The following is a 27,084-nucleotide window of genomic DNA, read 5'->3' as shown; positions in this document are numbered from 1 at the left end:
AGTACAGAATAAAGTATCTGTTTCGTTCTAACCGCACGCGACGCCAGCCCCTTTGTCGATACAGAATACACTGTGTCAGCAGCCCTGGGTTGGTGATGGAGTGCATGTGTTCTCTTCTCATTTTTTCAACCAACCTCCGCTCCTATCAAAAGCCCTTCTGCACATGCTCCTTAGAGCTGCGCCATGCCACTATCCTGATGAATCCGAACTAGGCTGCTTCCTTCACACACGCAAAGAATATTGGAGTACAAAAATAGCAGTGAACAACACAAAGCATTGCAAATCCTTGAGTGACATCGAGATTCGCGATCTTGTTCACTGGTCGTCAAAACCAGCGTGATTGATTTTCAGGTAGCTGGAAATGATGCAGCAACCATGAAAAGTTCAAACAAGTGCCCACTGAAGGAAAAGCTAATTGTTAAATGGTCAACAGCAGTTTTGTTGAGTGCAGTGGAAGCAATTTTAAATGCTGCAGGTGGGTGAACAACATTTCACATTTGCCTTTTTCATTTTGCTCCATTTTGCTCCATTTCTCACTGCATGTAGTGCCTACCGCGCAATTAGCGATCGCGGCTTGAGCAATGTGCGGGCTGCGCACCGCTGCTCACTGCGCTGCGTGATTTATGATCGCGACGTCGACGATGTGCGAGCTGCGCACCGCCGCTCACTGCGCTGCGCGATTAGCGATCGCGACATTGGCGATGTGCGGGCCGCGCACCGCCGCTCACTGCGCGTAGTGCCTACCGCGCGATTAGCGATCGCGGCTTGGGCAATGTGCGGGCTTCGCACCGCTGCTCACTGCGCGCGGTGCGTACCGCGTGATTAGCGATTGCGACGTTGGTGATGTATGGGTAGCGCTTAGTGCTCGAGAGCGCAGTCGCGGCTCGCACGTCTGTATCATCCGTAGAGACGAGGGAGAGAGTTCGGAACATCCGAGATTCCATTCATCATACACAGTGCACTCTGGCTGGGGAATTTTGCGAATTCGTATCATTGCAAAATTCGTGTCAACCGAGTTCGTATGACCGAGATTCTACTGTACATGCTAAGAAAAGGATAACTGACCAAGTGGACTCTCGGGTGCCTACTTCCTGCATTCATCAGAAGTCCACTACAATTTTGCAACCATCACGACGCTTTTTACACAACTGTGCAAATGCCTGAATTACCAGTGGGTGTTTCGAATTTGAAGACAAAATAAGTCGTTTTTCTTTTGGCCTGCAAAGACTTTTCATGTGAAAAAAAAAATACTTGTTAAATATAAATGGCAAGTGGTCTCCGCAAGGGTTAAATAAGAAGCTGGATTTGTGTAGTGTGCGCATAAGAACTGCCACAAATGAACACAGAAGAAAAAGAGAGAGAGACCTGCTCAACCAGCAATGCCTCGGTGACCTGCTTTAGCTTCTCCTGGAAGTTGAGCTCAAGGTCTTGCATGGCCTGCCGGTGCTTGGCCTCCTCCTCCAGCAGGTGGGCGCCCATCTCCTCTACCAGAGCCTTGCGCTTCTCCGCCACCTGCGCAATACCACATGCACACTCTTATGCACATTTCAGCAGCTGTAGGTTAGTGAATGGTGTACAACTGTTAAAGATAGAAAACTCATGTGTGCTTACTGAGCAATGGAGCAGAAAAACAAAAAGCTAAAGAAATTTACATGTGCTCACTCAAAAAAAAAAAATGAACTGTCCCATCAGTGCTTTTCAAAATGACGATGGCACCAGCTTCCCATGATCTTCCTTCAAGCTTCCAAAAGACAGAGAGAGAGCAAGATGAACGGAAAGGCAGGGAGGTCCCAAAGAATTGTGAATGCCTGGTGCTTGTTCTCGTTGCTACTGCAGCCTTCTGACACACACACATGCATGCGCACGCACAATAAGCATAGTCCAGAACTTCTTTTGCAGCTGAATGCAAATTCAGCAAAAGTAATTAAACAAACTACAGCAACGGGCTTTTCAACGGGCTTTCCAACAAACTTTTCCAATGGGCCTGACAGAGCTCACCAGATCTTTGTAATAGCCAATGTGAATGCCCCTTCTTACAGCAAGGCAGTGCATCAAACATTGTGCCCAGATCGAGAAGAGGGTCTTCAGAAATTTTTTTATTGATGAAGTCACAGTTACGAAATTTCTGTGCACCAATTCCAAACATGCCATTTATTTTTGTAAAAAAAAGTCCTTGTGCACCTATGCAACACGCTATGCAACTTTTTGTAGACAGCTTTGAAGATACTTTGCAGAAAGGAACTTGCTAAAATTGCATGCCATTCGTTTCCCTTGACATAAAGAAATGCAATAAGGGTAAAATTACCGTCCTGCCTATCATAGAAGCGCTAATCACATGAGGCGGTAATTCGCGGTGACACGCACCACAATGAGCCAAGGACCACCAAACCCCTGTTGCTCATTGCGTCGCTCAGGTTCAGAGTTTGCATAAAATTTCACCCACTTCGAGGAAGGGCTCATGAAAAAGGGCAATAAAGACGTTACAGGTATATACGAGACTTCTGATCTATTTTGCGAGTGAAGTTCATTTTCCTAGCACAGTTTCAGCGAAGAAGCTGCCGATGCTCGTTTCATCACATCACGCATCTAGACAGCTCAGTGAAAGCCCGCATGGTAGGAACTGTGGAACAGGAAACGGTGTTGCAGGATATGTTTCTCAATTATTACAAGGGGTTTAACGTCCCAAAGCGACTCAGGCTATGAGAGATGCCGTAGTGAAGGACTCTGAAAATTTCGACCACTTGGGGAACGTGCACTGACATCGAACAGCACACGGGACTCAAGCATTTCACCTTCATCAAAATGCAACCGTTGCGGCCGGGATAAAGCCCGCGTCTTTCAGGTCAGCAGCCGAGCAGCGGCAACATCAGAAATGTAGTTAGGTGCCATGGTGCAGTGTACTAGCACAGGTCTAATCATTTGATAACACGAGGTGATGAACATAGAAGCAGCTGCAATCAAGCAACGTTGCTGAAATGTGCCGCTCTGCCGCCAAGTCTCATTTAGTTAGTGCGGGTGTACAAGCGGCAGAGTTAGGTGGTGGCAGTTGCCATCGTAAGTTTTATCAATAGGAACATCATTTCATGTGGCTACCACTTTAGAGGGTTTTGAAGTTGCCACTTCAGAAACAGGAAAGCAAATTTTTCTTCCTGTTTATGAAGTGGAAGCTTCAGAACGCTACAACTCATTTAATAGCAGGACGATTTTACCTTTATTGCATTCCCTGATGGCAAGAAAAATCAATAAGATGCATTTTAGCATGTTTCTTGCAGCAAAATTTTTTAAAAGAGCCATGCCACCCACTCTTGAGCACTCGCACAACAGACCCCACATGGTTTTCCCATTTTTCCACCTTTTTAAGTTCTTCCTGCTATCACTGTAATGAGTATCTACTCTTTTTCACCAGGATAAGACCTTAATTTCAGTTTAGATCAACACAACGCTCTATGACAAAGTGTGGATGCTGATGAGTAATTACTCCCTAATTGCAAAAGTGGGCAAAAAGTGCCGTGCTTGCAAGCACGCAAAGCTGCCCCATCGGCTGCTCTCTCACCTTGTTGGCCTCAGAGGCTGCAATGGCACTACTCCGTGATGCATCTTCTAAACCATCCATCGTATTCTGCATGGCAGTTATCTTGGAGCTCATCTCCTGCAAAACGAAATGAAACTCACAATTATATTTCCTCCAGACATGCAATAAGCTTCTGCATAGGCACTCAAACTGCTGCTATTACCTCAATTTACTGCAATACAGAGAACTCTTGTTTGTCGAACTCACCTTAATTTGAACCTCCGGTTTATTCAAACCAGCGTTTTCGGTTTTATCAGAAGACACGAGTGAAGTCTATGACAACCAACATTTAATTCCTTCTGAACAAGCTCACCAAATTGTGCTACAGAAGGAAAAGGATGATAACCTAAATCCTATGAAGTGGGCCGACCAAAGCCATGACATGATCAAACATGTCTATGAACTACGGCAGACTCCTGACAATTCAAACTCGGATAATTCGCACTTATAGTCAATTCGAACAAATTTCATAATTTTGGTTGGCTGGCTGTATTTTCAATGCATTTCAAAGCCACTTCACTCGTACTGCAATTTCTCTTGAATTCGATTGATTCAAACTTGTTGTCATGCTCCAACGCTCCTGGTGCGCTAAAGGACAGCGACCAAGGTTGAATTGAGAATTTCAGCTCACCGTGCAAGCTGAAAATTCGGCCTTTCCAACCGATTAACTCAGAGACAGTCCTAAGGGGGGCCATGCTAATCAAGTCACCCCCGTCACTGCGTATGTAGTTTCGTTTTCAGTTTTGCTACCAACCCGCGACAATTGTGGCTGTCGGTAGCGTTTCAACAAGCCAAGCCCATCTCCACACAGTTCAGGCGCTAACTGGTGCATTACTGGTCTTTTTTTTTTTTCTCCTTTTTAGGAGGAGTCTCGTCGTTCTGGCGCAAATGTTATTTCCCCTCGCTTCCATGCACAAGGCCATGTGCATCAAAAATGTGCGCTCATCATGAGCTGCTTGTTGAGTGGTGCGGCGTTGGACACTGCTGCACATGAGGAAAGTCCACCGCTACTGCATTCACCTGTGAAGGAGGCCGTGGAAGGCCTCACTATTTTGTAGCAGTTCTGTTTCGATATTCCCTACAGTGGGCATGTAGTACACCATGACAGAATAGTGAAAAATCATCATTTCCAGCAGTTTTCATTTACAAGCAGACAACCATTGCCTATTTTTATATCAATTAAATTTGCTGCGGTGTGAAACTGTTTCTGAATTTTTTTTTTGTAATTGCTCAACTATTTTTTTTAGTCCCTTACGGTCTTAATGTGGTTTCACTCTATTGGGACACCAGCGCATTATTTAAGCTTTTTTCAACCAACTTAAGTAAATTTATCACTGCCTTTCACCAATATTTTATATTGTGTTAAAGCTTTTACTAATATTTGCATAGAGAAATGGATCCAAAGTGTTATTTGTATGCAGATATCCATAAAGCAAATTGCATTTAGCTTACAGTCACAGAATAGTGAAAAATCATCATTTCCAGCAGTTTTCATTTAAAAGCAGACAACCATTGCCTATTTTTATATCAATTAAATTTTTATATCAATTAAATTAAGGTGTACCTCTGATAATTCAAACAAAAATGTTTCATCCCTTGAAGTTTGAACTAATGATGAGAGCATATTGTACAAGCACTGTGCCTTAACAAGACCAAAACCCCAAAGTCACACACCTGCTCTGCTCAGTGCCCATACTCGAACGACAGGTTTACCACAAATTAAGGAAAGCCACAATCCATTTTCAAACAAATCTGGTAAAATTTATCATTACTCAAACTCACACACCCCCAAAAAAGCATGAACTATGGGGATGACTCACCTCGTTCATTTTAAGAAGGTTCTGTGTCTGAGCCTCAGCCTGTTCACACTTCTCCATAGTTTCTCTAACAAGCATCTCTAAGGATGCCTTTTCAGCGAGGGTTTGTTGCAGAAGTTCCGGGGAGGCATTGTTTAGCTGGAAGAGACAAGAAGGAACACAGGAACATTCTGTAAACACCTCTCAAAGGCACAACACAGAAAGGCCAATGCATCACACACACACAAAAAAAACCATAACTAAACTCTAAGACACAACAGTCCAATGTTTCAAACTTGCTTGTTTGTTTTTCAGCAGTGATCATCATTATTCCTGAGCAGCAGACTTACACAGTAGTGGCCATTCATTTGTCAGTCTATACATGCATATCAATGCAGCATGAATAGCCACTCTGACACAATGGCAGCTTGCCTCATACAGAAATATAGATACAGCCAAGAAGGCAGTAGTACAGATGTGAAATCTAAACTAAAGTTATGTGACAAGTAATAGATTTACAACATTCAGAAACTTTTCTAAAATTCCGCCAGTTCTATGTACTCGACACGCTACCTCAGCGGTTACAACAGTGGCCATGCTTCAATGGAGGCCAAATGAAGAAGACACCAGTGCGTTATGAGATGTCAGAGCACATCAAAGGCCAACTACAACAAAGTTTTACTTTAAACAGAATGGCTCTTCTTAATGTGGTGAGTATGTCATAAAACTAATCATGAGCAATGTTCAACAGGTGGCGTGGAATGGAATGCTAAAGGCTAAAATGTGGCTCGGCAGTCCTAGGATTGCTACTGTGGTTAAATTTTCAAAATTTCAGTCACTAGCGCAATGTCAAAATGCTGTGTAGCCATCGGAAGCACAAACGTCCACACCCGCACCACACTTGAAGTAAGATTCCATTCGTCTTCAAAGCACAGAAAGCAGCTGATGATGTGCAACATGCGGCTATCAGTTTTCTTTATCGTGGCATTCCTCTCCCGATTTGGTCAGAATGAACTGAAAGTTCGCATCGCCATGGCAATTCCAGAAAAAAAAAGTTTTCGCAAAAGCCATACCAAACGCACCACCTCCCATCAGTGACAGGACAAAAGCAGACGATGGGGAAACAAGAAGTGCTTCCTGTTCCCGACATTCCTTCACACAGTGCAGTAAATTTGTGTGATCAGCGCTCACATCACTCACTTACACGCTTGCAAAACGCAGCCGCTTGCTGCAGCTTCTACGGGTAGCGGTGAGTCGCCAAATCAGTGCAGCTATGAGTCTGAGTAATTTGAAGTGTTGCGCCATTTCCGGCACTTGATAATGGCCACCCTTTGTGTAGTTTCTCTGAAAAATGACGACTTCCGCAAGCGATTCAAGACACATTCACTTCTAATACGAATTTAATCTCTTGCTCTAGCACTCTCCCTTGGCATAGTACCAAGATAAGTTTTACAAGACAAAAAATTTTGTTCCAGTTGGCTTTAAAAAAACCCGGGTGATCAAAATTTAGTTTAAGCCGGAGCCCTCCACTATGACACCTCTTCATCTCTCTCATCTAACTCCCTGCCTCACCTTTATCCCCTCCCTCACACCATGGTTTATGTGTCCACCCTAACATAGTGGTTGTGGCCTTCACCTGGGACGGAGGCAAAGAATAAAATCCCACTGCAGGGGCCGCATTTCGATGGAGGCAAAATGCATAAGACACCTGCGTGCTGTGCGATGCTAGTCACCAGCCCAATTAAACAACCCGGGATGGTCCAAACGATTTCGAAGCCCTCAACTATAGCACACACTCTCTCTTTTCCTTCTTTCTCTCCCTCCTTCATCCCTTCCCTCACGGGGCATGGTTGGTTGAAGTATCAGCCCAGAGTGAGATAGTTATTGTACCTTTCTTTTCCTCACAACAAAGTGAGAAAAGTGCAGTGCATTTCCTTTCCTCATATTATTATTAGTAGTAATAGTAGTATTATATACATTCAAACTGTTTCTCCCAGTAAAAAAAAAAAAAAAAAACAAGCATTTTCTTTAAATTGCTTCTCACATATGCTTCAGCATGAATGAACTGTGCAGCTGCTCTGCACAGCAAGTGCGTAGGGGCTTGCTCATGTCCCTCCTCAAGGCTGGTCCGTCCGTACGCACCTTGGTCTGAAGCTCGGTGATGGTCTCCTCAAGCTGTTGGATAGTGCTAGTGCTGACCGTCTGGTGGTCCTGCTGTGAGACCAGGGCGCTGTTCAGCTGGCTCTGCAGGCGTTGAGTCATCTCCTTCAGCTGCTGGATCTCCTGGTCCTTGGCGATCTGCATCATCTCCAAGGCTTTCCTGTGATACCCACCCCGGCCAAGAACAATGCCTCCAGTCAGTAGCTTGGGGTAGATGTAATTTCGGCTAGCTGCCATGATCACGGAAGACCAGACTCACTTGCTCTCTGCAAGTACCATGTCCTTTTCCTGCTGGATTTGGAGAAAGCTGCAGAGAAAAAAAGCCAGACAGCAGAGGGCCACTCTCAGAAATATACTGCACAACCTTCTCCCAAACTGCTTTAATCGCAACCTTGCTAATTGCTGTAGACACCAAGTTTCAAAACTAATTACTATTGCGGCAGCAGGAGCAACAGCTACGAAAAATCTGTCCACGCTAAAACATTTTGATCTCTAAATCCTTGGTTCCAAGATGGCTTTAACTAATTTAGCTAAAAAAATCGCTATCACTGTGAAGCCATTGTTGGGTGTGTTTGCGAGCACTTAATTTAAAGTATGACAAATTAACAGCTTTGCTTGCCTTTCGTGACTCACAGATTTATTACAATAGCAGGTCATTTTAATGACCCTACCGAATGATAATATGCTAGCAGCACCAAGGACACGGTAAGGAAGAAGCGATCAAATACCAGACAGCTGGTCTAATTGAGACAACAACATCATCATCGTCGTCATCATCATCATCATCATCCTGACTACACCCACTGCAGGAAAAAGGCCTCTCCGATGTTTCTCCAATTAACCCTGTCCTTTGCCAGCTGCAGCAACATACTCGACCACATCTCTGATACTGAAGAGAACATGTGCGTATGCTTTGGGATTTATGGCGCATAAACAACTAAGGCTATCATGTGCCAAACAAAGGTTTGAAAAAATGACTGCTGTGGTGACAAATTAACAGATTTGATGTGTCAGAGTTGGTTTATGCTTTGGGATTTATGGCGCATAAACAACTAAGGCTATCATGTGCCAAACAAAGGTTTGAAAAAAAAATGACTGCTGTGGTGACAAACTAACAGCTCTTGATGTGTTAGAGTTGGTTTATAATATTTCCTTCCATTAGGAGCCTAACAAATCGCGATGAGTCTACTACTGCATTCTCTTCTAAGAGTAAATTGGGGTGGAAATTGTGTTTGCTGCAAAATACTGCAAAGAGATTGGCTAGGTTTGACCGCATCAGGCTACACATTCAGAACCGCAGAGTTTTGCACTAAGGATTATGCACAAGCACCCACATTCTCTCTCAGCCGCTAGACAAGCCCACCCAAAACACAACACACCAGAATGCGATTACCAAACGTGGATGCACATCACCACATGCAAATAAAAAATGGCACTTGGAGCGCATGGTCCCAGGTGTATCTGGGGCAGCGTAATGGCATGCTGTTAAGTTTCCACTCAATGACGGTTTCAAATCATAGTTGCATGCTTCAGTCGCAGATTTTAAAACTCTCTCAACCCATGTGCACTTCACCAAAATACTCAACGCACTGAAAGCCAATTGCTCTGAATACATACCACATCTCATTTACTGGGCACTCTACATGTGATGCAAGGTAGTGAGCTACACTCAAGAAAACGCTCTCACAGGTGTTAACTTTTTACCTTTCATGCTTGCGCTTTAGCTTTTCTTGCAGCTTTTCCTTTTCATCTTCCAAGTTCTCCGTCATTTCCTTCAGCTTCTCCTGAATTGAGAGAAAGACAAAAATATTGTGAACAGAGAAAGTGTTATGGTACCGCCACACAAACACCTAACTACGAAAAAGAGAAAATCACGACACAGTGGTCCCACCTCGAGTTCGGACAAGTGCTTTCTAAGCATGTTCTTCTCTTCTATCTCAATGTTGAGCCGTAGCTTCGCATCTGAAAGAGCAGAGGAAATGAGAGAAGCTCGGTTTTCAACCTAAAGAGACTCACCCAGGGCCTTCTGGTCAACGGCTTCAGAGAGGCCATCTTCACCATCAACCATGAGGGGGTGATCGAGCGCGGGCAGAAGCCCATTGCTGCAATGCACAAGGATGGGGGCATTGTCACCGTCAATGTGTCAAGGACACTGTCAGTATCAAGGACGCAGGCAGCGGTGAAAAGAGCAATACTCACGTGCTTCCACGAAGCTCTGCAAGACAGGAAAGAGACAAAAGAGGTGTATTTCAACAGCCAACAAGTGATGTGCAATTGCAACAAAAGAAAGGAAAGCAAAGAAAATACTGAGAACTAAGAAATCAGATTTTGTTCCAGTATGATTTCAAGGCAATTCTCTGGGAGGTGAAAAATTAGCTTACATATGTGCCAAATGCCCACATAATGCATAGAGCTCACAGATTTCAGTAAATTATGTACTGTGCCAACAAAACGCAAACCTCCTTAAAGGGATTTCGTTCATGATTGAACTGCGCGAAAGAAACGGGGACCAAGAAGAAACACGTACACACACACAGCGCAGACTTTTTTTTTTTCTTTAAAGGAGGGTTCTTTGGTGGACGTTCACTTACAGTGCGGATGAGGCTGTCAACTCCGTTACCGATAACACGTCCCTTGTCTTGGTTTGTTGTGCTACGGGCAATGCGCTGTGTGTGTGTACGGGTATGCGCTGTGTGTGTGTACGTGTTTCTTCTTGGTCCCCGTTTCTTTCGCGCAGTTCAATCATGAACGAAATCCACCAACTAACCCGCCTCAAAACCCTCCTTAAAGGGACATTTCCATACAATTTTTGCATAGCCGAAATCGATTCTACAGCTTTTTCTGGCTATGTCAATGTTTGTCCAGCAGCAAAGCACGTTTATTGCTCAAAAAATCTGATTTATAAATTTTCCTGTCACTCATTTCAAATTCTCAACATTAAAACCGAAAGGTACTCCGTCATCAGTGTTTGAAATTGAATAGCAGAGCAGCCTAGCCTCAGGGATCAGCACAAAAAATCTATGTAGACGCGCTGCAATTTGCTTGTGAAAAGTGCTGGAGGTAATGATATCTGTACTTAATTTTTTTGCCTTTTTTTTAGATTATAAAAGCTCCGTTTTAAAGGAGAGTAGTCACTTGGACATTAGAGTACAGTGATTTATGAATACAGGCCCACTTCAACTTGCCCCCAGTGCCTCTTTGAATATACACCATGCTGTGTGTCACCCATGGCAACACAGAAGCATGGGTCATGTGCAAAAGGCTACGGCTAATAAACCCTGCTATTCAACAGCCATACAACCTGACTTTAAAGGTGCACTAAAGAGGATTCTAAGCTCATCTTTTTACTATGAAAACTCGATCTATACGCTCCGAGCATTCTTAGAAACTTCAAATTGTTGTCCTGTGCAGTTGATTTCCCTATTAAATCGAATTAAACGTCCCAGCTCTCGCCATTTTTTTTACCTCACCTCCAAAAGTAGGAGGAGTCAACAAACGCGTTGACTGCCTTTCAGCCAGTCAAGTGGCGGCTTTGCTTTTGCTTTTACTGTGGATTTTTGGTTTCCGTGAACAAATAGTTTCAGTTGCGGACAACATAGTTGCAAATTGGGCCCACGGAAATAAAAACACGCGTGGACTCTTTGATTTACGCATCACTCCGCCCATGGCAGAGCGGCAAGCCACCACGTGACTGGCTGAAAGGCGCTGCACGCGTCGGTTGACTCCTCCTACTTTAGGAGGGGAGTTCAAAAAAAAAAAAGGTGGGAGCCGGGAAGTTTCATTCGATTTAATAGAAAAATCGGCCGCACAGGGCAATAATTCGAAGTTTCTGATAACGCTTAGAGCGTGTAGATCGAGTTCTCGCTGTAAAAAGGCGAGCTCAGAATCCACTTTAGTGCACCTTCAATTTACTCACCTGCAACACATCTACAAAGGGGGTGTTCCTAGTAAACAGCACTCTTGGGATAGTTGTCTGTAAAATAAAACTCCACCGCAGGACGGAGGGGCCTCTCTTATCCCCTTCCCTCCTTCTGTTCCCAACACCAACCACACCCACCCTCTATGTACCTGCAAGCGATTTCTGCAAGGCCAGGTTTTCCGCCTGCAAGCGGCGTATTTCATCGAGAGACTTTTGGTCGCACGGCTCGGGACTCCTCTTGGGTGGCCGTATGCCTTGCAGTTCCTCCAACTTCCGCTCCAAGGCTTCATTTTCCGTGACCGTCTATGCAAGTGCAAAAGAAACGCTGTTTTCAGGTGCCAGGCAGTGGCAAAGTTTTATGAAGGGGTCCGTGAAAAGAAGCAATGGCAATGAATAACTCATTCATACATGTGTTTTCTCACTAACAGTGGGTTTATGAGAAGAATGCATTTAATCTACAACATAATATTAGTACTGCCACAAACTCAACTCGTCAAAAGTACCTAAGAGTGCAATGCTACACTGCACAACTAAAGGGTGAAAAACTGCACTGTGAAATTTAGTCACATTGTAGGGCGCTCAGCTTCACAACACAGGTGAATGTTAGCAAAATTAATGACGACATGATGCCAAGGCATGTGAAGCTGATGCAAATTTGAGTGTTCTGACATTCTAAAGAGTGCACTTTAGGAAGTATTTATTTACTCTTCCTTTTTTTCAATTCCAAATGCCTTCAATTGCTGAGGTCCTTTGTGTAAACAGAATTAAATCTATAAATTTGCTTTTGGTATCATACTGCACAAACCCCACACTACCTCCAGACCTTTCCATTCACAGCACTGCAACACTAGATAAATGCTGAGCATTTTCATAAAAGAAACTAAAGATAAGTTAACCTCACTCAGATGTGATGAGAATTATAATATAACAAGGCCACCAGCTCTGCACAGCAGAGCAAAGAGGGTAATGACATGCCTATAGTTTAGGAGCACAGATCTGCACCCAAAGGATTCTGCTGCTCTCATAATACTCACCATATCAGCATATTTGTTACTGCTACATACTTGCTTCTTTAATTAAAATGTTATCACTATCATAAGCAGAATGTTATAGTGCACTCTTACCATATAAGGCTGCCATCAAGCACCGACTATGCACATGCACAACGAGCATACAAAAACAGTTCCCATCACGCAGCATTAGCATATTAAGGATAACTAGTACCTCATGTGAAAAGAACAAACGCCAAGCTACGTACAGCCAGCACCAGTAACAGCAGTGGTAGCACCATCACCACCACCACAAGCTCATCATAAGCCACGTTACACCCACTACAGGACAAAGGCCTCCCCCAATGCTCTACAACTGCGTGCGTCGTGCACAGACTTCTTAAGGAAGTGAAAAACCCAGACCTTCTGTGCATGCCCATCAACTACAGACAAAAAGAAGCTATCTCACTCAGCACCCATATCTGATATGTTCTTTCATTTCCTTTTAAGCCCTTCAAATTGCTCAATGTGTGCAGGTGTAGTTCTGGTGTCCAGTGGTGTTCGTGCCCATGACTAGTGCACTAAAGAAGTTAAAAAGCATAACAAAAAGGTTTTTCTTTCACTCTCAGTTGCCTATCATATCTACACTTCTCTGCTTATCTGGTTCCACAGGTCAGTCCTCCATTTTGCTTTCTAGGTTTATTACTGGCTATCTAAATGGGTCTTATCTGTGTGTGCCATTACAATGCGCTTTTTATCTCTGAACTGTGAAAGTTGTTTGTCGCAATCATTCACATCATGGTAGTCAGAATGTTTTTTTGTATGGGTATGGAAGTGCTCCTTGCTGTTGTGTTCGTGTGGTGCTGAGAGCCCAGTTAGGCAAATTTTACTTTTGCGTTTTCCCTCTGCCCCAAGACACTGTGTTGCCCCTTTTCTGAACAAAAAAAGAAAAAAATCTACTCTGTTACCTTAACAGGGTAGTGGTGGCACAATAAATAATGCTAAGCCAAAATATTCTATTAATATACTTCAGGTGTACTTGAAGGACCTCTCCCTTTAGGCCGCACACTGTTTCCATCCTTGATCTCCGACAATATTATAAGCGTTGCAACGAAAAAAACGGAAGCAAGTTTCCTCGTGCAGCCGCAGACTGTAACGGCCTTCCAAACAACGTTGCCATTATCACTTGCCCAAGTATTTTCGCTGAAAATGTAAAAACTTTCCTGTTATTGTGAATCTGTGCTTTTAATTGTTGCCACCCCTTATGTAACACCCCTCTTTTGGGGCCTTTAAGGTAATAAAATGAAATGAAATGGAATTCCCAGACTTACGGAAGAGAGCTCTTGCATGAGTGTCTGGTTCTGCAGCCTGAACTCATCCTCTTGGCTCTGCAATTTGCGTTGCAGCACTTCATTGTCCACAATCAGCTTCTCAACCTCCTTGGCTTTCTTGCTCCGGCTAAGGGCCTACACGCAAAAGTGAATTCTGTTATGCCAGCCAACATGATCAATAATCGAACAACAAATTGAGTTTACAGACTTATTCCGTGATATTTTTAACCACACACTGCTTCAGATTTGCTAGGTTGGTTTGGTACGAGTACAAGGAATATTATTGACATCACCATTATGACTCTGGAACAAAAGCTGCCACTATTATGCAACATCCAAAGCGCCACAAAAAACCTAATTCACAGATACGAGACATGAGAGCATGCCTAGGAGTGCACACTGCACTCAAGGCACTGAAGGGAAATATCAACAAAAACAAGATGCTGCATTAGGCTCATAGGCGGCCCTTCAATAATATACTTTCTGTGTAAGAAAGTGACTGCATTGATGGGAAAAGCACAAATAAATTTCCTGATCTCTTTCCTCCTTTTCACCCGCATGAAATGCAGGCAGTGTTACGTCATTTTTACAATGTGCAACTGTCGAGGCCTTTGGCAAATCAGAGAAAAGGAACGAAACAAACCAGCTGGCCCACCCACTACAAGGCTTTTTGTTACCCTATTTATAAACAGAGGCCATCACCATAATGTTTACTATGGAGCCTAGTTCGCCGCCCTTCATGCTATTTAAGGAGTAGACACATCAAATTTTTGGTTCCGTGTTTAGTGTTTCATAATGACACGCTCGGCATTAGTATATACGGATCACCACATGGCATTCACCTACGATCATGAAATTATTTATAATTGAATTTTTTTTCCATGCTGTTTCCGTTTCAACAGTTGAACAATGATTGTGACATCGAAGTTTAGTATAGGTACATGAGGCATGAAAAAACTGCCATGCAATTGCTCCTTTATCGTTTTAATTCAGTGAAATGCTAAAACCAGCCTGTCTCAAGAGCCAGAACGACAACAAATGAAGCAGTGATTACATTGCAGTTTCTTCATTCACCAAGTGACTTATACTAAACTTTAACACCACAGGGCTGTTGAAACTGAAACCAAGACAGCATGAAATAAAAATTCAACTACGAGCTATTTAGCGGTCATACGCAAATACCACATGATGATCCATGTACGCTAATACCACACACATAATGACGAACAAGAACATGCAACCAAAATTTGGTGTCTATACTCCTTTAAGCCATCTTCCCAAGATATTGTTGGCCTCTGTTTGAAAGAGCACAAACAGTCTTGCGAGCTTGTGCTTGGCTTGCACTTCCGAAGTTGATGCATGTGATGGCTGCACACAATCTGACTGGACAACAAGCAAAGCAAGCAATACCCTGCCTTCTCATTTCCCAGTAGTACTCACTGCACCGCTTTCCTATTTCAATGGGTTGCACATGGAAGCAATGAACCAACCACGGCTGGTGAATAACTCGCAACTAGATGCAGTTACCGAAATTCCCAAGGGGCATCACTACACTCTTTACTCAATGCAATCTTTTGTGGGTTGTCCTAGATCTGTTTGCAAAAATCACATAATTGCAATCTTGGGACACCAACCTTTCACTTTTGCAGGACATAGCATTGGACCAATCACCAGCCACGGACCAACCACGGCTGGTGAATAATTCACAACTAGATGCAGTTACCGAAATTCCCAAGGGGCATCACTACACTCTTTACTCAATGCAATCTTTTGTGGGTTGTCCTAGATCTGTTTGTAAAAATCACATAATTGCAATCTTGGGACACCAACCTTTCACTTTTGCAGTACATAGCATTTCCCTTTAGTACCCCGTTAAAAGCTGATTTTGATCACAAAGTGCCATGTCGGTAGCGAGTGCATGGCATGATCTACCTGAAGACATAAAATATCTCCAATATTACTCGCCCAAGCTATGTTGCAACAGTTGTCTAAGGATGCATTGAAGTGGGGCAGGCCATCTAATGAAGGAACTGAAAGACAAATTTTTGTTTTTACTTTTTAGTAGTATGAAATTACTTCATAGATACCATCATTAATGTTATCATGCTGTCCTCTACTGGTGCTCTGGCCTATTTTGTGGCCTTGACTGCCTCATCCCTTCCGAGATGTTACAAATGAATACATAACTGACAGATCACAAATTTACCGTCATGGATTTATATAGGCATCAATATGGACTTCACAATACAGTATCACTTTGGCTGAAATAAATAATCGTAGTTAGTTGTCATTTACTTACTGAATTGGCCTTCGACAACTCCTTCCTGTAATCATCCAAGCTCTGCCGCAGTATTACAAGCTCTAGATTAAAATAGGAAAGAAAGAATTCCTGCTCAAAATACAGCAATTTCCGACACATGAAAGTGGTGCATAGAGATTTTTACACACTTTCGCCGACTGTCACTGCACCTCTGCTGATGACAGGCAGCAGCAGACAACCGAGCCTGAATCATTGCGGGTATGCTATCAACGCGAAAGCAACTTCTTGGAATCGGTATAAACTCTGCTCGACGGCATTACGTAGCTGTCATTTAGCAAGACACTCAACGGCTTAGACACCCAGATGAAATAATGAAAAAACGAGCAAAGCAGTTCGGAACAGATGCAGCTTGTGATTTCTGCAAGTCGCTGTAGCAGGCGCATAAGCACGTCAGGTCTTTCGTGCGCTGCTGACGGCTAATGACACCACCATTTAATATCCGGACACAGTACCTTGCCGATCAGCATCAAGAAATGCGCGCATTGCATCACGACAGCGAGATGTGACGAAACTACGCACGATGGAGGTGTTTACTAGCCTTCAAGGACAACGCTCGGCCGCCCTCCACACTAGTGAAGCAAATGCAAAATGAGTGGCGCTGAATTTGTTTCTGCGATGTGTTCTGAAGCTAGCAAACGAAGGCGAAACACTTGCCTTGACTTTGGCGCTTGCAATGCTCATCCAGGTTGTAGTTCCTACTCCGCAGATCCAGCAACTGCGTCTGGTTGCAGGCAAGTTTATAGGGCGAACGCATCAGTAAAACGAAGCATGACAGCAAGCTGCGCAATAATGCTCGACAGGTAAGAGTGCTTCACGCTTTTTGAAAACTCCCAAAGCTGTGCAATGACAAGAAGAGCGGTGGTAAGTAGGAGCATAGGAGTATTTGCGAAACAAATGCAACACTGCGCGAACAAAATGCTGTCGGTATGCAGCAGTCCACACCAACAATTTAAAGCACAGCTGTTGACTGCGTTCGATATAAGCTACGCAAATCAGTAATATTAAACAATGCATTGAATGCGCAATGAGAAAAATAAAGCATCATTACTTGCATACGCTGGAACTCGTCGTCGGAGAGCGTAGCCGCCATGTTCCCATCGTTGTGCAGATGGCGACACCTGCCGGTGCGCCCGCTTGGGGAGACACCTGACACATGACCGGAAGTAGAATCCCAAACCTCGCAAATAAACCAAAACAAACATAGCCCGTGACGTATAGTTCCACGTGACAACCTAAAGAAACACAAAGCGACAAGGCGCGCTGAGAGCCAGCAGACAGCAGCGAATGCAAGGTCGGTCTTTGTAGGGGGTCGAAAGAGTGGTGTGATGAGCAGCTGTCACCCCTCACTTGTTCGATCCGTCTCTTTTTCACTTTATAGTGCACATCGGTAGACAGGAGTGACTGTGGGTTGCCGTAATGCCACGGAGCACGCGGTAATGTGGCTTCTCATGTGACCGCTGGGATTCTTGGAAACATGCACAGACAAGAGACCGAAGATCCGTCCGCGGTCTGCGGCCCGCATTTTCCGCATGACTGCGACGTGTACGTGCGTACTCCACGAAATCCGACCATCCAGCGGTTAGTTTCCAGCAACGCAGAGTCCGCGGCATATGATTCAGCTGAGGATGCTACCACTGCAGGCGACGCCAGTTCCTGTGAAGAGAACGACGGTCAGGCTGCGGAGCTTCATCCGGACGTGCGCGATCGAATGCGGAGAAGGTTGCGCTTCTTTTTCATGAACCCTATCGAGAAGTACCAGGCCAAGAAGCGCATTCCATGGAAGTTAGTCATGCAGGTTGTCAAGATAGCTCTAGTCACTGTGCAGCTGGTGCTTTTCGGCACAAACAGCTACTCGTACCAGCAGCAACACAGGGACACGATTGTCGCCTTGCATCACATCTTTCTCCACGATTGGGACAGTGTGCGCGAAATCGCCAACTATCCGCCCGCCGCTGGGCCCTACGCCGTGTACACAAAGTCCGAGTTCTACAAGCACGTCGACTATGTTGTTGGGCAATACTCGAATGTCACGACGTCGGCCATCGGCTCGTTCGGCTACGACTCCCCGACGGGTGCCTTGATCCCGCTTGTTCTCTGCAAGACCTACTACCGTAAAGGCTACGTGTGGCCCTTCAACGACACCCTGATTTTTGACAACTACCCGGTGCGACGCTGCTTGCCTATCGAAGGACCCGCAGCGGGAAATCCCGACTGGCGTAACTTTAGCTCCGAGGGTTATCTCCGAAAGCACAATTTTACCATCATCTTCGAGCGCCTCATAAGCGTTGATCTGGAGTTCACGTTAAAGACGGTGTACCTCAAGAGCCTCAGTAAGTTTGACTTGCCAGACTGTTACAGGTACAACATCACTATTCATTATGACAACGAAGCTCACGATGGTCAGCTCTTGATTACACTTGAGGTGCACTCAAAGAAATTGGTCTGCACTACCAACGTGCTTTACACAGACTCGAACAAGATCGCCTATGCGTGCCTTCAGGCTGTCAATATAATTGTGATTCTCATTTGTGGTGCCTCACTCCTGCTCTGCGTCAGGTCTCTGATCCGCGCCCAAGCGTTGCGAAGACGAACGGTGAAATTCTTTGCAAGGTACTACAAGAAGAAGCTCACATTATCTGATGAAATGGAGTTTGTAGACTTCTGGTATGTCATGATTGCCATCAATGACGTTCTCATCATCCTGGGTTCCTGCTTTAAGATACAACTGGAGCAGCGTGTCCTTGACGGCCAGCAGTACAACTTGTGTTCAGCTCTGCTTGGAACCGGAAACCTGCTTGTATGGGCTGGAGTCCTGCGCTATCTGGGATTCTTCAAGAAGTACAACATCCTCATTCTGACAATGCGCCGGGCATTCCCGAACATTCTCCGCTTTCTCCTTTGCGCGCTTCTTCTGTACTGTGGCTTCTGTTTCTGCGGGTGGGTTGTTCTAGGACCACACCACATCAAGTTCCGGTCACTCAGCATGACTTCTGAGTGCCTGTTTGCACTCATGAACGGGGACGACATGTTTGCCACCTTTGCCATTCTGTCGGAGCGCGATGGCATCATATGGTGGTTTTGCAGATTTTACTTGTACCTCTTCCTGATCCTTTTTATCTATTGTGTTCTGAGCTTGTTCTTGTCAGTCATTATGGACTCGTACGAGACCATCCGTGAAATCCACGAACATGGTGTGCAGCCTGGAGAGCTGCAGAAGTTTATCGCGGAGTGCAACGACACGGCTACTAGCACGGCATACCTTGAGGATGACCAGTCTCCCAAAAGAAGCAAGAGAAGTATTGTTGCTGACTGCTTCTCGTGCTTTCGAAGGAGAGGCTATACCGCCATATGAGGCTTCTAAGAAGCTGATTTTAGGTCGGCAGATGTGTTGCTTTTATTATAAGGATAGCAGATAAGGGATTCATCTGCTCGTAGTCCACCAAGACTGTTACCATCCCCTACTGGAGTTAAATGAATCTCTGCAAATGTCATTAAAAAATGGCCTGAATGCAAATGTCGCAGTAGCAGTGAATAGTGTTTTAGCTCTGCAGGGCAACTGTAGTACATTTTGCAGCTGTCATAGATGCTAGTAAGGGTCATTCTAAATAAAGTAAGTGTTGCTCCAGGCACTTCATCTAATGGAGTATCAGCATGTATTTGTATCATTGCTCATTCTTCTAGACAGACAAAGCTTTGTTCGTGCTTGAAAACAAATCATTGTGGAACTGTATTTAGTGAAAACATGCGAGCGCATGGCTGCACGCTTTAGAGGACCACTGCGTGCGACACAACCACTCATTGCGGCAAAGTGGCGCAGGCGAAGATAGACCTGGACATCTTGGTTCAAGGCATGTGCCACTTCGCTTCGATGCGCGACCGTGTCGGACGCAGTTGCTCTTTAAACAGCACAGCTCTGCTCTCGCATGTTCGCACTAAGAGTGGACGACCCTGTACATACTCCCTTGGCAACGACAGGAGACCTGCACTTTCTGCATTGTTGTCTAGCTCACAAGTTCATTGTCTTCCGGCAGCCATGCAAGTTTTCCGTAGTTTCTGGAAGCAGCTTCACCAATGTTCACTCAGCATATTTCTTGTTGTGCCCAATTGTGGATTACAATGTATTGTTTTCTGATAAGAATTACAATAGTAAAGGCACATTGCGAAATAACCTTATCCTGTTGTGTGCATTGCACCGTCTACAAAAGGTGCCAGTGGCTGTTAATTTCGGCAGGCTTATTCCTGTCTCAAATGAGGTTGCATAGCTTTGGCTGAGTGTTGCTGAGAGCCTGGCATCGTTTTTAGGGTTTTCGTTAACTTTGGACCTTGTTTACTTCACGTATCAACCTTGCAGGGGCACACGCACAGTTTCTACTAAGCATGCAGATTTAAATTAAAGGATAGTACGCAAACATGCTTTGCAGAATGCACTATTGCCTGGAAACATCCAAAACACAGCTGTCCAGGAGTGTTAGTGGACTATGCATGATGGGGTGTAAATTTCAGTTTGTCACATCAAGTCATTAAAAACGCTATTACAGCTACAGATATGAAAAGTGAGACTGATATGAAACTGAAATTTTGCTACTTGTTTTATGGGGACATTGTTGGAAGGAAAACAATTAGGCCATCACTAAATGCTTTAATGGTTGTTTGGTGTATTGTACCGTGCACATGTTGCAAGAAATGTTTAGCAGGCCGTAAACCGCACAAGGCGTAATTAATTTGTGCCTTGGAGAGTTGGCAGCAAAGAACTGCTTGCTATACTGCTGCATGAAACATCACCATGGGCAGTCTTGATACTACTCCAGATATGCTGCTCTTCTGATAAGCATTGAAATGGATATTCGCCTGATAAACTGGTCGGTTCACAATAAGAAATTGATTGTGTGAGGCTGGACAATCGCAGACCCCTAGAATTTCAGTATCACCAAAGACTGATATAATTCTGCCAAGTACTCTTTGAGGAAGCTCTTTCACATGATGGATAATGTACAGTAAAATTCTGTCCTTCACAGAGCACAGGATTTAAAACGTGGTGTGAGCATGCTTTCTGCCAACTTTTTTGCATGTGAAGTCGGGTAAATCATCAGACCTTGGTTATAAACGTGCTGTATATATTTCCTTTCATCAAAAAAAATTGCGAGCTGCAAAATTGCACAATATGTGTAGCAATCCTTAGCTAAACTCCTGCTCTGACATTTCTGATGTGACAGAGTTCGGTATGGAAAAGCAGAACTGCTGAGGAAGCAGAAAAATTTGATGGATGCAGAGGCAGTTTTCAAATATTCATGGAAGGGTCGAGCTGTTGAAAACTCGGGCAGGGCCGTGTCAGTGATATGAACTCATGCAGGATTAGTAATTTTAATAATGCTAAAATGTGAATTGGAAAGCAAGTAGATTCTTAAAGCACATTGCGATTGATGTCAAATTTGGTAGTTAAAAACATAGCTGTTCTGTAGGATTCTCATTATTGCAGCTGAATGCTTTTACCGTGAAATATGTTATTTCATGGGGAACGGGTGATCGGGCATGCAATTCAGTACACATGGTGATGAACATAATATTCTAAGATGATGGGAGAGAAAATGTTATAGATCTGCTGAGACATCCAGCAGTTTTTATCAGTAAGTTTTTATGGTTACTGTATTGTGCCACAGTTTTTGTAATCTTGTTGATATAGTGTGCTACAGTACAATATGGTGCGCAGGGTTTGATCCCAAAGCCGTACATTTTGGGGGGGTCGCTGTGGTAGGCTATGAGAGGCGTTGCAGTGGAGGTCTCTGGATTGATTTCAACCACCTGAGGTTTTTCAGCGTGCACTGACGTCGCACAGAACACTGCATTTCGCCTCCATCTAAATGCGGCCGAGATTCTATCCCGCAACCTTTGTCTCGGCAGCCGTTATGTTGGAATGGAAATAGCAGTTGAGCAGTGGGAGAGGCCTTAGTAATGAGCAAAAGTCTATAGTTCTGCAGGTTTTCACTTTGATTAAAACTTCCTGTTGGGCGAGTTGGTAGTTCATCTCGAACTAGAAATGTTCTTTTGCGCAAATAAAACGACACACGAAAAAGGCGACACACACCGTGAGCTATTGAACGACCTCGTTGCGAAGTCCGGCAAGTGCGTGTCCGTCTTCTACTGGTTGCCTAAAAACTGCGAGAGGTGGCGTTTTCGTTCGAAGAGCGCCAAGTTCAATGGTCTTGCGCGTTCAATGCAAATGAACACACATTTCCACGAAAATGTAAGTACGTATATGCAATCCTTACAAAGTGAACGAAGTGCCGCGAGTGCTTCGAAGGCCCGTGTGGCTGTGGCCACTGTATTAATTAACCCCATGGCTCTGCCTCAGCCTGTGCGGTTTTCGACGGGGGTTTACCTAGTCGGTTGAGAAATGAGCGTCAAGTATTATAGCACGTCAAACTTATTTGGCAGATCATGACAGCAGGTACACGCCTTACATAAACATGAAGCGGCCTTGAAAGCGGGCAGAGATGAAGCTCCGAGCTTCATATCGCAGCTCGGCATTTGTCATCAGCTGCCACCACTGTATGTGAGTTGTATTCATTGCCCTGAAAAGTGCGCAAAGTGCGACAGTCCTGATATCGTTTACGTGATCACCTCTCGTATATATTGTTGAAGTGATATGCCACTGTGAGAGCCGTTTTAGTTCATTTTGTCTGTGAGAAAACGATGGGTTATTTCCATCACTGTTTTTGTATTGTTGCACTGGGGCTGCGCATTCAATGCATTACAATGCGCGTATAAGACATAAGACATCGTTTTAGCATAGTGCCATTTGTACATGCACATCCATAGCGCCTGATAAAAGTGGTATTGTTTGTTTGCTGCATGCTTTGCATATTGTCCGAAACACTCATGTTTCGGTAGTGCAATGCGAGAATTTACACCCTGCAGACGACAGCGCCCATCTTATATAAGCATGCGTCAAAGGAAAAGATATGGAGGCTGAGGCAGTTCATGGATGTCATCGGTTACGAGTAGCAAATAGCAAATTCGTGCTCCCATTGAATCGGTCACATTAGCTTCTTTTGTGCAATAAAAAGAGGAGGGGAGAGAATCTTTCCGGAATGTCATACAGATAGGCTGCACATTTAATTCAGTAACTCCAGCCTCAAGTCCGAAATCCACCACTGCTGTTATGGCGCTGATTACGATCGATTGACCGATTAGCTGACCCTTATTGTGGGCCGCGGAAGGGAAGCATTGGCAGATCAAAATGCCCAAAGCATACAAAGGCACTTTACGCTGCATATATCTAAAGCACTTCATATGTATGTCGCGTGCGTCTTTTCACCGGAGCAATGTCCTTCTGCGCCATTCCTTAAACAAAGGCTGGTATCTTTTTACTGCATGCAACTGTAGCATTTCCTGGCATCACGTAATATGAAAGTCTCATCAAGCTCTATCATCGGGAATCCAAGCTGACCACCCATTATGCAAGCTTGCATCATGGGTGGTTATCTTTCCTTCCTTTGTTCTTTAATTTCATTTTTTGTTCTGATATAGTATCAGGCATCCCATCAAATGACGTGCACTTGTCAGACCATCGGCTCAAGATTCAGTCTTCAATTGCATAGGCACACAACGAGATGTGCATGGTTTAAAGAACTGTAGTCTTCTTTAAAATTGTCACTACCGCACTCAGGTTTAATTACCTGTCTTGTTCGCAAGGCGCAGAGGTTTTCGGTGGACATTGTTTTACGTGGTTTTACTGCACAGTATTTCAATGTGGAGTGGGCTTCGCATCAGCCCATTCTGCCGGCGCTGATTGCAGTATATACGGTAAGGCTAATCCCACTTTGGTGGTGAGATTCTGTCCTTCATTTCCACGTACCAATTTCGCTTCTAATAAAAATACAAATATGACACAGTACGTGCGTACTGGGCGCTTCATCTGTCTAAACATTGCAGCCTTTGTATATATCTGCATTGGCTGGAGACGCATATATTAGCGATACATCTGGTACAGTGACTCGGCTATTTCTGTTTTGCCATTTTGACCATATTGTAATTCGTAGTGCGTTTATTTAGATTCACCGCATTCTATCAAGAACACGCTTGAAACAATATCAGGGCAAAACTCTGCTGAAAGCAGATCGATGGTTCCCGGGACAATCTTTCAGTCAGGTGCTAGCAAGCACTGGATAGAGACTGTAAGGGCAGAAAATAAAAAAAAACGGTCTAATAAAGTTTTATACACGAGCTGATTTGTACAGCATAATACAGACGTGCGCTGATGCTGCCCCGAAATACGCGGGTTCGATCCCGGCCGTGGCGGTCGAATTTCGATGGAGGCGAAATTCTAGAGGCTCGTGTACTGTGCGATGTCAGTGCACGTTAAAGAACCCCAGGTGGTCGAAATTCCCGGAGCATCACAAGACGAGATCGAGCTGAATATTTACAAGCACTTGCCTTTGGCGCAAAGCGAAACTATGGATTCATATGTTAATGCTCGTTCTTTCACGACACGTGGTGTTGTGCCGCAACTCGTTCGTAGTAACTGGGAGATTTGAAATATTTTTATGTACTGTGCCTGTCTTACGGATGGGGACGAAGTTTGCTGCGCAACCTGAGAGGTTCCGGTGAGCCCATGGTCATCGTTGAGCACTTAATGCTCGATCCCGGCTGCGGCGGTCGAATTTCGATGGAGGCGAAATTGTAGAGGCCCGTGTACTGTGCGATGTCAGTGCACGTTAAATAACCCCAGGTAGTCGAAATTTCCGGAGCCTTTGACTACGGCGTCCCTCATAGCCTGAGTTGCTTTGGGACGTTAAACTCCACAAAACCAAACTATATATATATATATATATATATATATATATATATATATATATATATATATATATATATATATATATATATATATATATATATATATATATATATATATATATAGAACACGGCATGTTGGCCAGTAATAAATAGGAAGTCCATTCACACCATAGGGTGTAGGCGGAGTAAATTCTGACGACGCCCTTTTACAAGGCAAGAATTGCATGCATTGCACTAACAACGCCACCAACACCAACGGTGGTCGCTACACTCTAAACAGAAAGGAGTAAAAGGGAGTAGGCTGTCCTCTACCACACTCCCTTTTTACTCCCATATAGGTGTATTGGTGTTCAGAGTGTGCTGTTCCTGCGTAACGGAGTGCACTCTCCATTAAAAGTGATTGCTGCTCAGCAGCACATCAAATGCCGCGTATTAAGGCGAAACCAAGCACCTGCGAGTTTTAGCGCTCCCTTCCCCCTCCTTCAGCCATTTTTTTTCTTTTTTGGAAAGAAAAGTTGAATGCTGGACGCAAGTACAGTCCGGGCCGTAATATTACGGAGCACGCTTCGGCGATTCAAATTCTCGCCACACCTTACCTAACGCAAATTAGGAGGTACTTCTTGCACAGCTTAGCACACGGCACTGGCTCGTTCGCGTATGAACAGAAGACACACTCTTATCTCCTCTACAGAACACGTGAGAAAAATTTCAACCCCGAAGCATGCTCCGTAATATTCTGGCCGCACCTGTACGTTTCATGTACAAGTACTTTTGGTCTACGTCGAAACTCGTTATAACGGAATAATGGATATAACGAAGAAATGACGATTCTCCTTGGAAGCTGTCAACACGGGCTATAACGAAGCAACGGCTATAACGAAGTAATAGTCGGGCTCCTTCAACTTCGTTATAACGAGGTTCGTTTCGACAGTACCTCATTCCTATAGGGGAGAAGGGGGGGGGGGGGGGAGGGGTGCTTAAAATCGCCTTATTAAAAGATGAAACTGCAACGCCCCGAATACTGTCATGCGCGCTCTTGCTGCTGAATGCTGTTTGTTGAACAGTACTTTCGGTAATGGAAGTCGAACAGACTTCACTCCTCCCCGGTTCCGTTCCGTTCATCACGCACTCGCGCTCACTACCTCAGTCTGTGGTCGACCTGCTCTGCCTTAGACGTCCAATGCTTATCAGCACTGCTTCGTCGGCAGAGGTGTCAGCACGATATAGAGCTGCTGGGCGTGCGCAGTTTATGGGACGGTCGGCTTAGTAATCTTCTGCACAGCAAGCATTCTTACGATGTCGGGGCCGTAAAAGGGGGTGTTCCGGCATTTATAATCTTTGCTATGCCATGTTGCACACATTTTCATTTTGTGCATTGGACGCGCACTTTGCGCATTATATGAAACGCACTTTGTTTCCGTTCGGTCTCGCCCTTTCATTCTACAAAACGTACAAGAATACGGGAATAGCGCACGAAAAGCTTGCTACATGTGCGTACACATGATGAATATGCATGTTGCTTCAGCTTCATGTGCGGGCCGTGCATCAGAAGAGCACTCCGAGAGAATTGCGTATATGTCTGCAGTAAGTGTTTTGCGGCTGTTGATTATGGTCGTGATACAGAGAATCCAAAATACATACTTACGTCCTGTTTTAAACTGGACTGAAATTCGTTCCGTGAGGACGAAACCAACTGGGTGTTATATGATATCGTATCGCACATGCAGTAGACGTCTTGATTTTCTAATTACCCGACATACAACTTTCACTGCTAATGAACTCATTGCCCAGGGACATAGCACAACACCGAGAGCCTTTGTCCCAAAGAAAGTTCCTCACATAGCTATCGCTGTAAAAGAATCATTCATAAAAGTATATAATTCGGCTGAGCCTAACTCCGACAAAGCGCGCCAAACGTCAAAAGAAAATGAGCTTTGTAAAGAAAGTTCGCACCCTTAAGCGCGTTTTCAACTCGCAAATTGAGTGAACGTACAGAAGAATATTGGTTTAGTTTAGTAGCTGCATTGCATCATTTTGCTTTACAGATGCTAAATTGCCGTTGCTTTACTGTTCCAAAAACACCGACTGATGTGAAAGGCGGCGATGATAATTGTTATTGCACCCTTAAAATAACAGTGGTAGTCACTTGAAAAAAAATCGCGGTGGTTTAATTAGCTCTGGTTGAACCTGGAGTGACGCGATAGC

General features: G+C 44.4%; 2 protein-coding genes across 3 annotated transcripts in view; one reads left to right on the top strand and one right to left on the bottom strand.

Annotated features, from left to right (window-relative positions):
• Positions 1 to 17,257, bottom strand: part of LOC144098700 (GRIP1-associated protein 1-like) — a 28,889-nt gene extending 11,632 nt beyond the window's left edge. For both annotated transcript variants that reach the window (XR_013307224.1, XM_077631517.1), the window contains exons 1-14: positions 17,135 to 17,257; positions 16,741 to 16,807; positions 16,066 to 16,127; positions 13,767 to 13,901; positions 11,596 to 11,749; positions 9,727 to 9,742; positions 9,544 to 9,629; positions 9,419 to 9,489; positions 9,232 to 9,311; positions 7,787 to 7,834; positions 7,510 to 7,687; positions 5,392 to 5,526; positions 3,554 to 3,649; positions 1,366 to 1,512 (exon numbers count right to left, since the gene is read on the bottom strand). Coding sequence is in view for 1 of the 2 variants with exons in the window: in XM_077631517.1 (XP_077487643.1) it covers positions 1,366 to 1,512; positions 3,554 to 3,649; positions 5,392 to 5,526; positions 7,510 to 7,687; positions 7,787 to 7,834; positions 9,232 to 9,311; positions 9,419 to 9,489; positions 9,544 to 9,629; positions 9,727 to 9,742; positions 11,596 to 11,749; positions 13,767 to 13,901; positions 16,066 to 16,127; positions 16,741 to 16,807; positions 17,135 to 17,176 (1,317 nt within the window). In the remaining variant the exon portion in view is untranslated. The remainder of the gene's footprint in view (positions 1 to 1,365; positions 1,513 to 3,553; positions 3,650 to 5,391; positions 5,527 to 7,509; positions 7,688 to 7,786; positions 7,835 to 9,231; positions 9,312 to 9,418; positions 9,490 to 9,543; positions 9,630 to 9,726; positions 9,743 to 11,595; positions 11,750 to 13,766; positions 13,902 to 16,065; positions 16,128 to 16,740; positions 16,808 to 17,134) is intronic.
• Positions 17,258 to 17,311: 54 nt separating this feature from the next.
• Positions 17,312 to 20,254, top strand: LOC144098701 (mucolipin-3-like). The gene has a single exon (XM_077631518.1). It carries the CDS (start codon positions 17,561 to 17,563, stop codon positions 19,436 to 19,438), a length of 1,878 nt encoding a protein of 625 aa, XP_077487644.1. The 5' UTR covers positions 17,312 to 17,560; the 3' UTR covers positions 19,439 to 20,254.
• Positions 20,255 to 27,084: the final 6,830 nt, after the last annotated feature.

The sequence above is a fragment of the Amblyomma americanum genome, chromosome 7 (genome assembly GCF_052857255.1).
Source record: "Amblyomma americanum isolate KBUSLIRL-KWMA chromosome 7, ASM5285725v1, whole genome shotgun sequence".
NCBI lineage: Eukaryota > Metazoa > Arthropoda > Arachnida > Ixodida > Ixodidae > Amblyomma > Amblyomma americanum.
This window is presented reverse-complemented; position numbering and strand designations above follow the sequence as displayed.

What these genes read in the sequence shown, in the direction of transcription:
- LOC144098701 (XM_077631518.1), top strand. Translation starts at nt 17,561, where the DNA reads ATGCACAGACAAGAGACCGAAGATCCGTCCGCGGTCTGCGGCCCGCAT.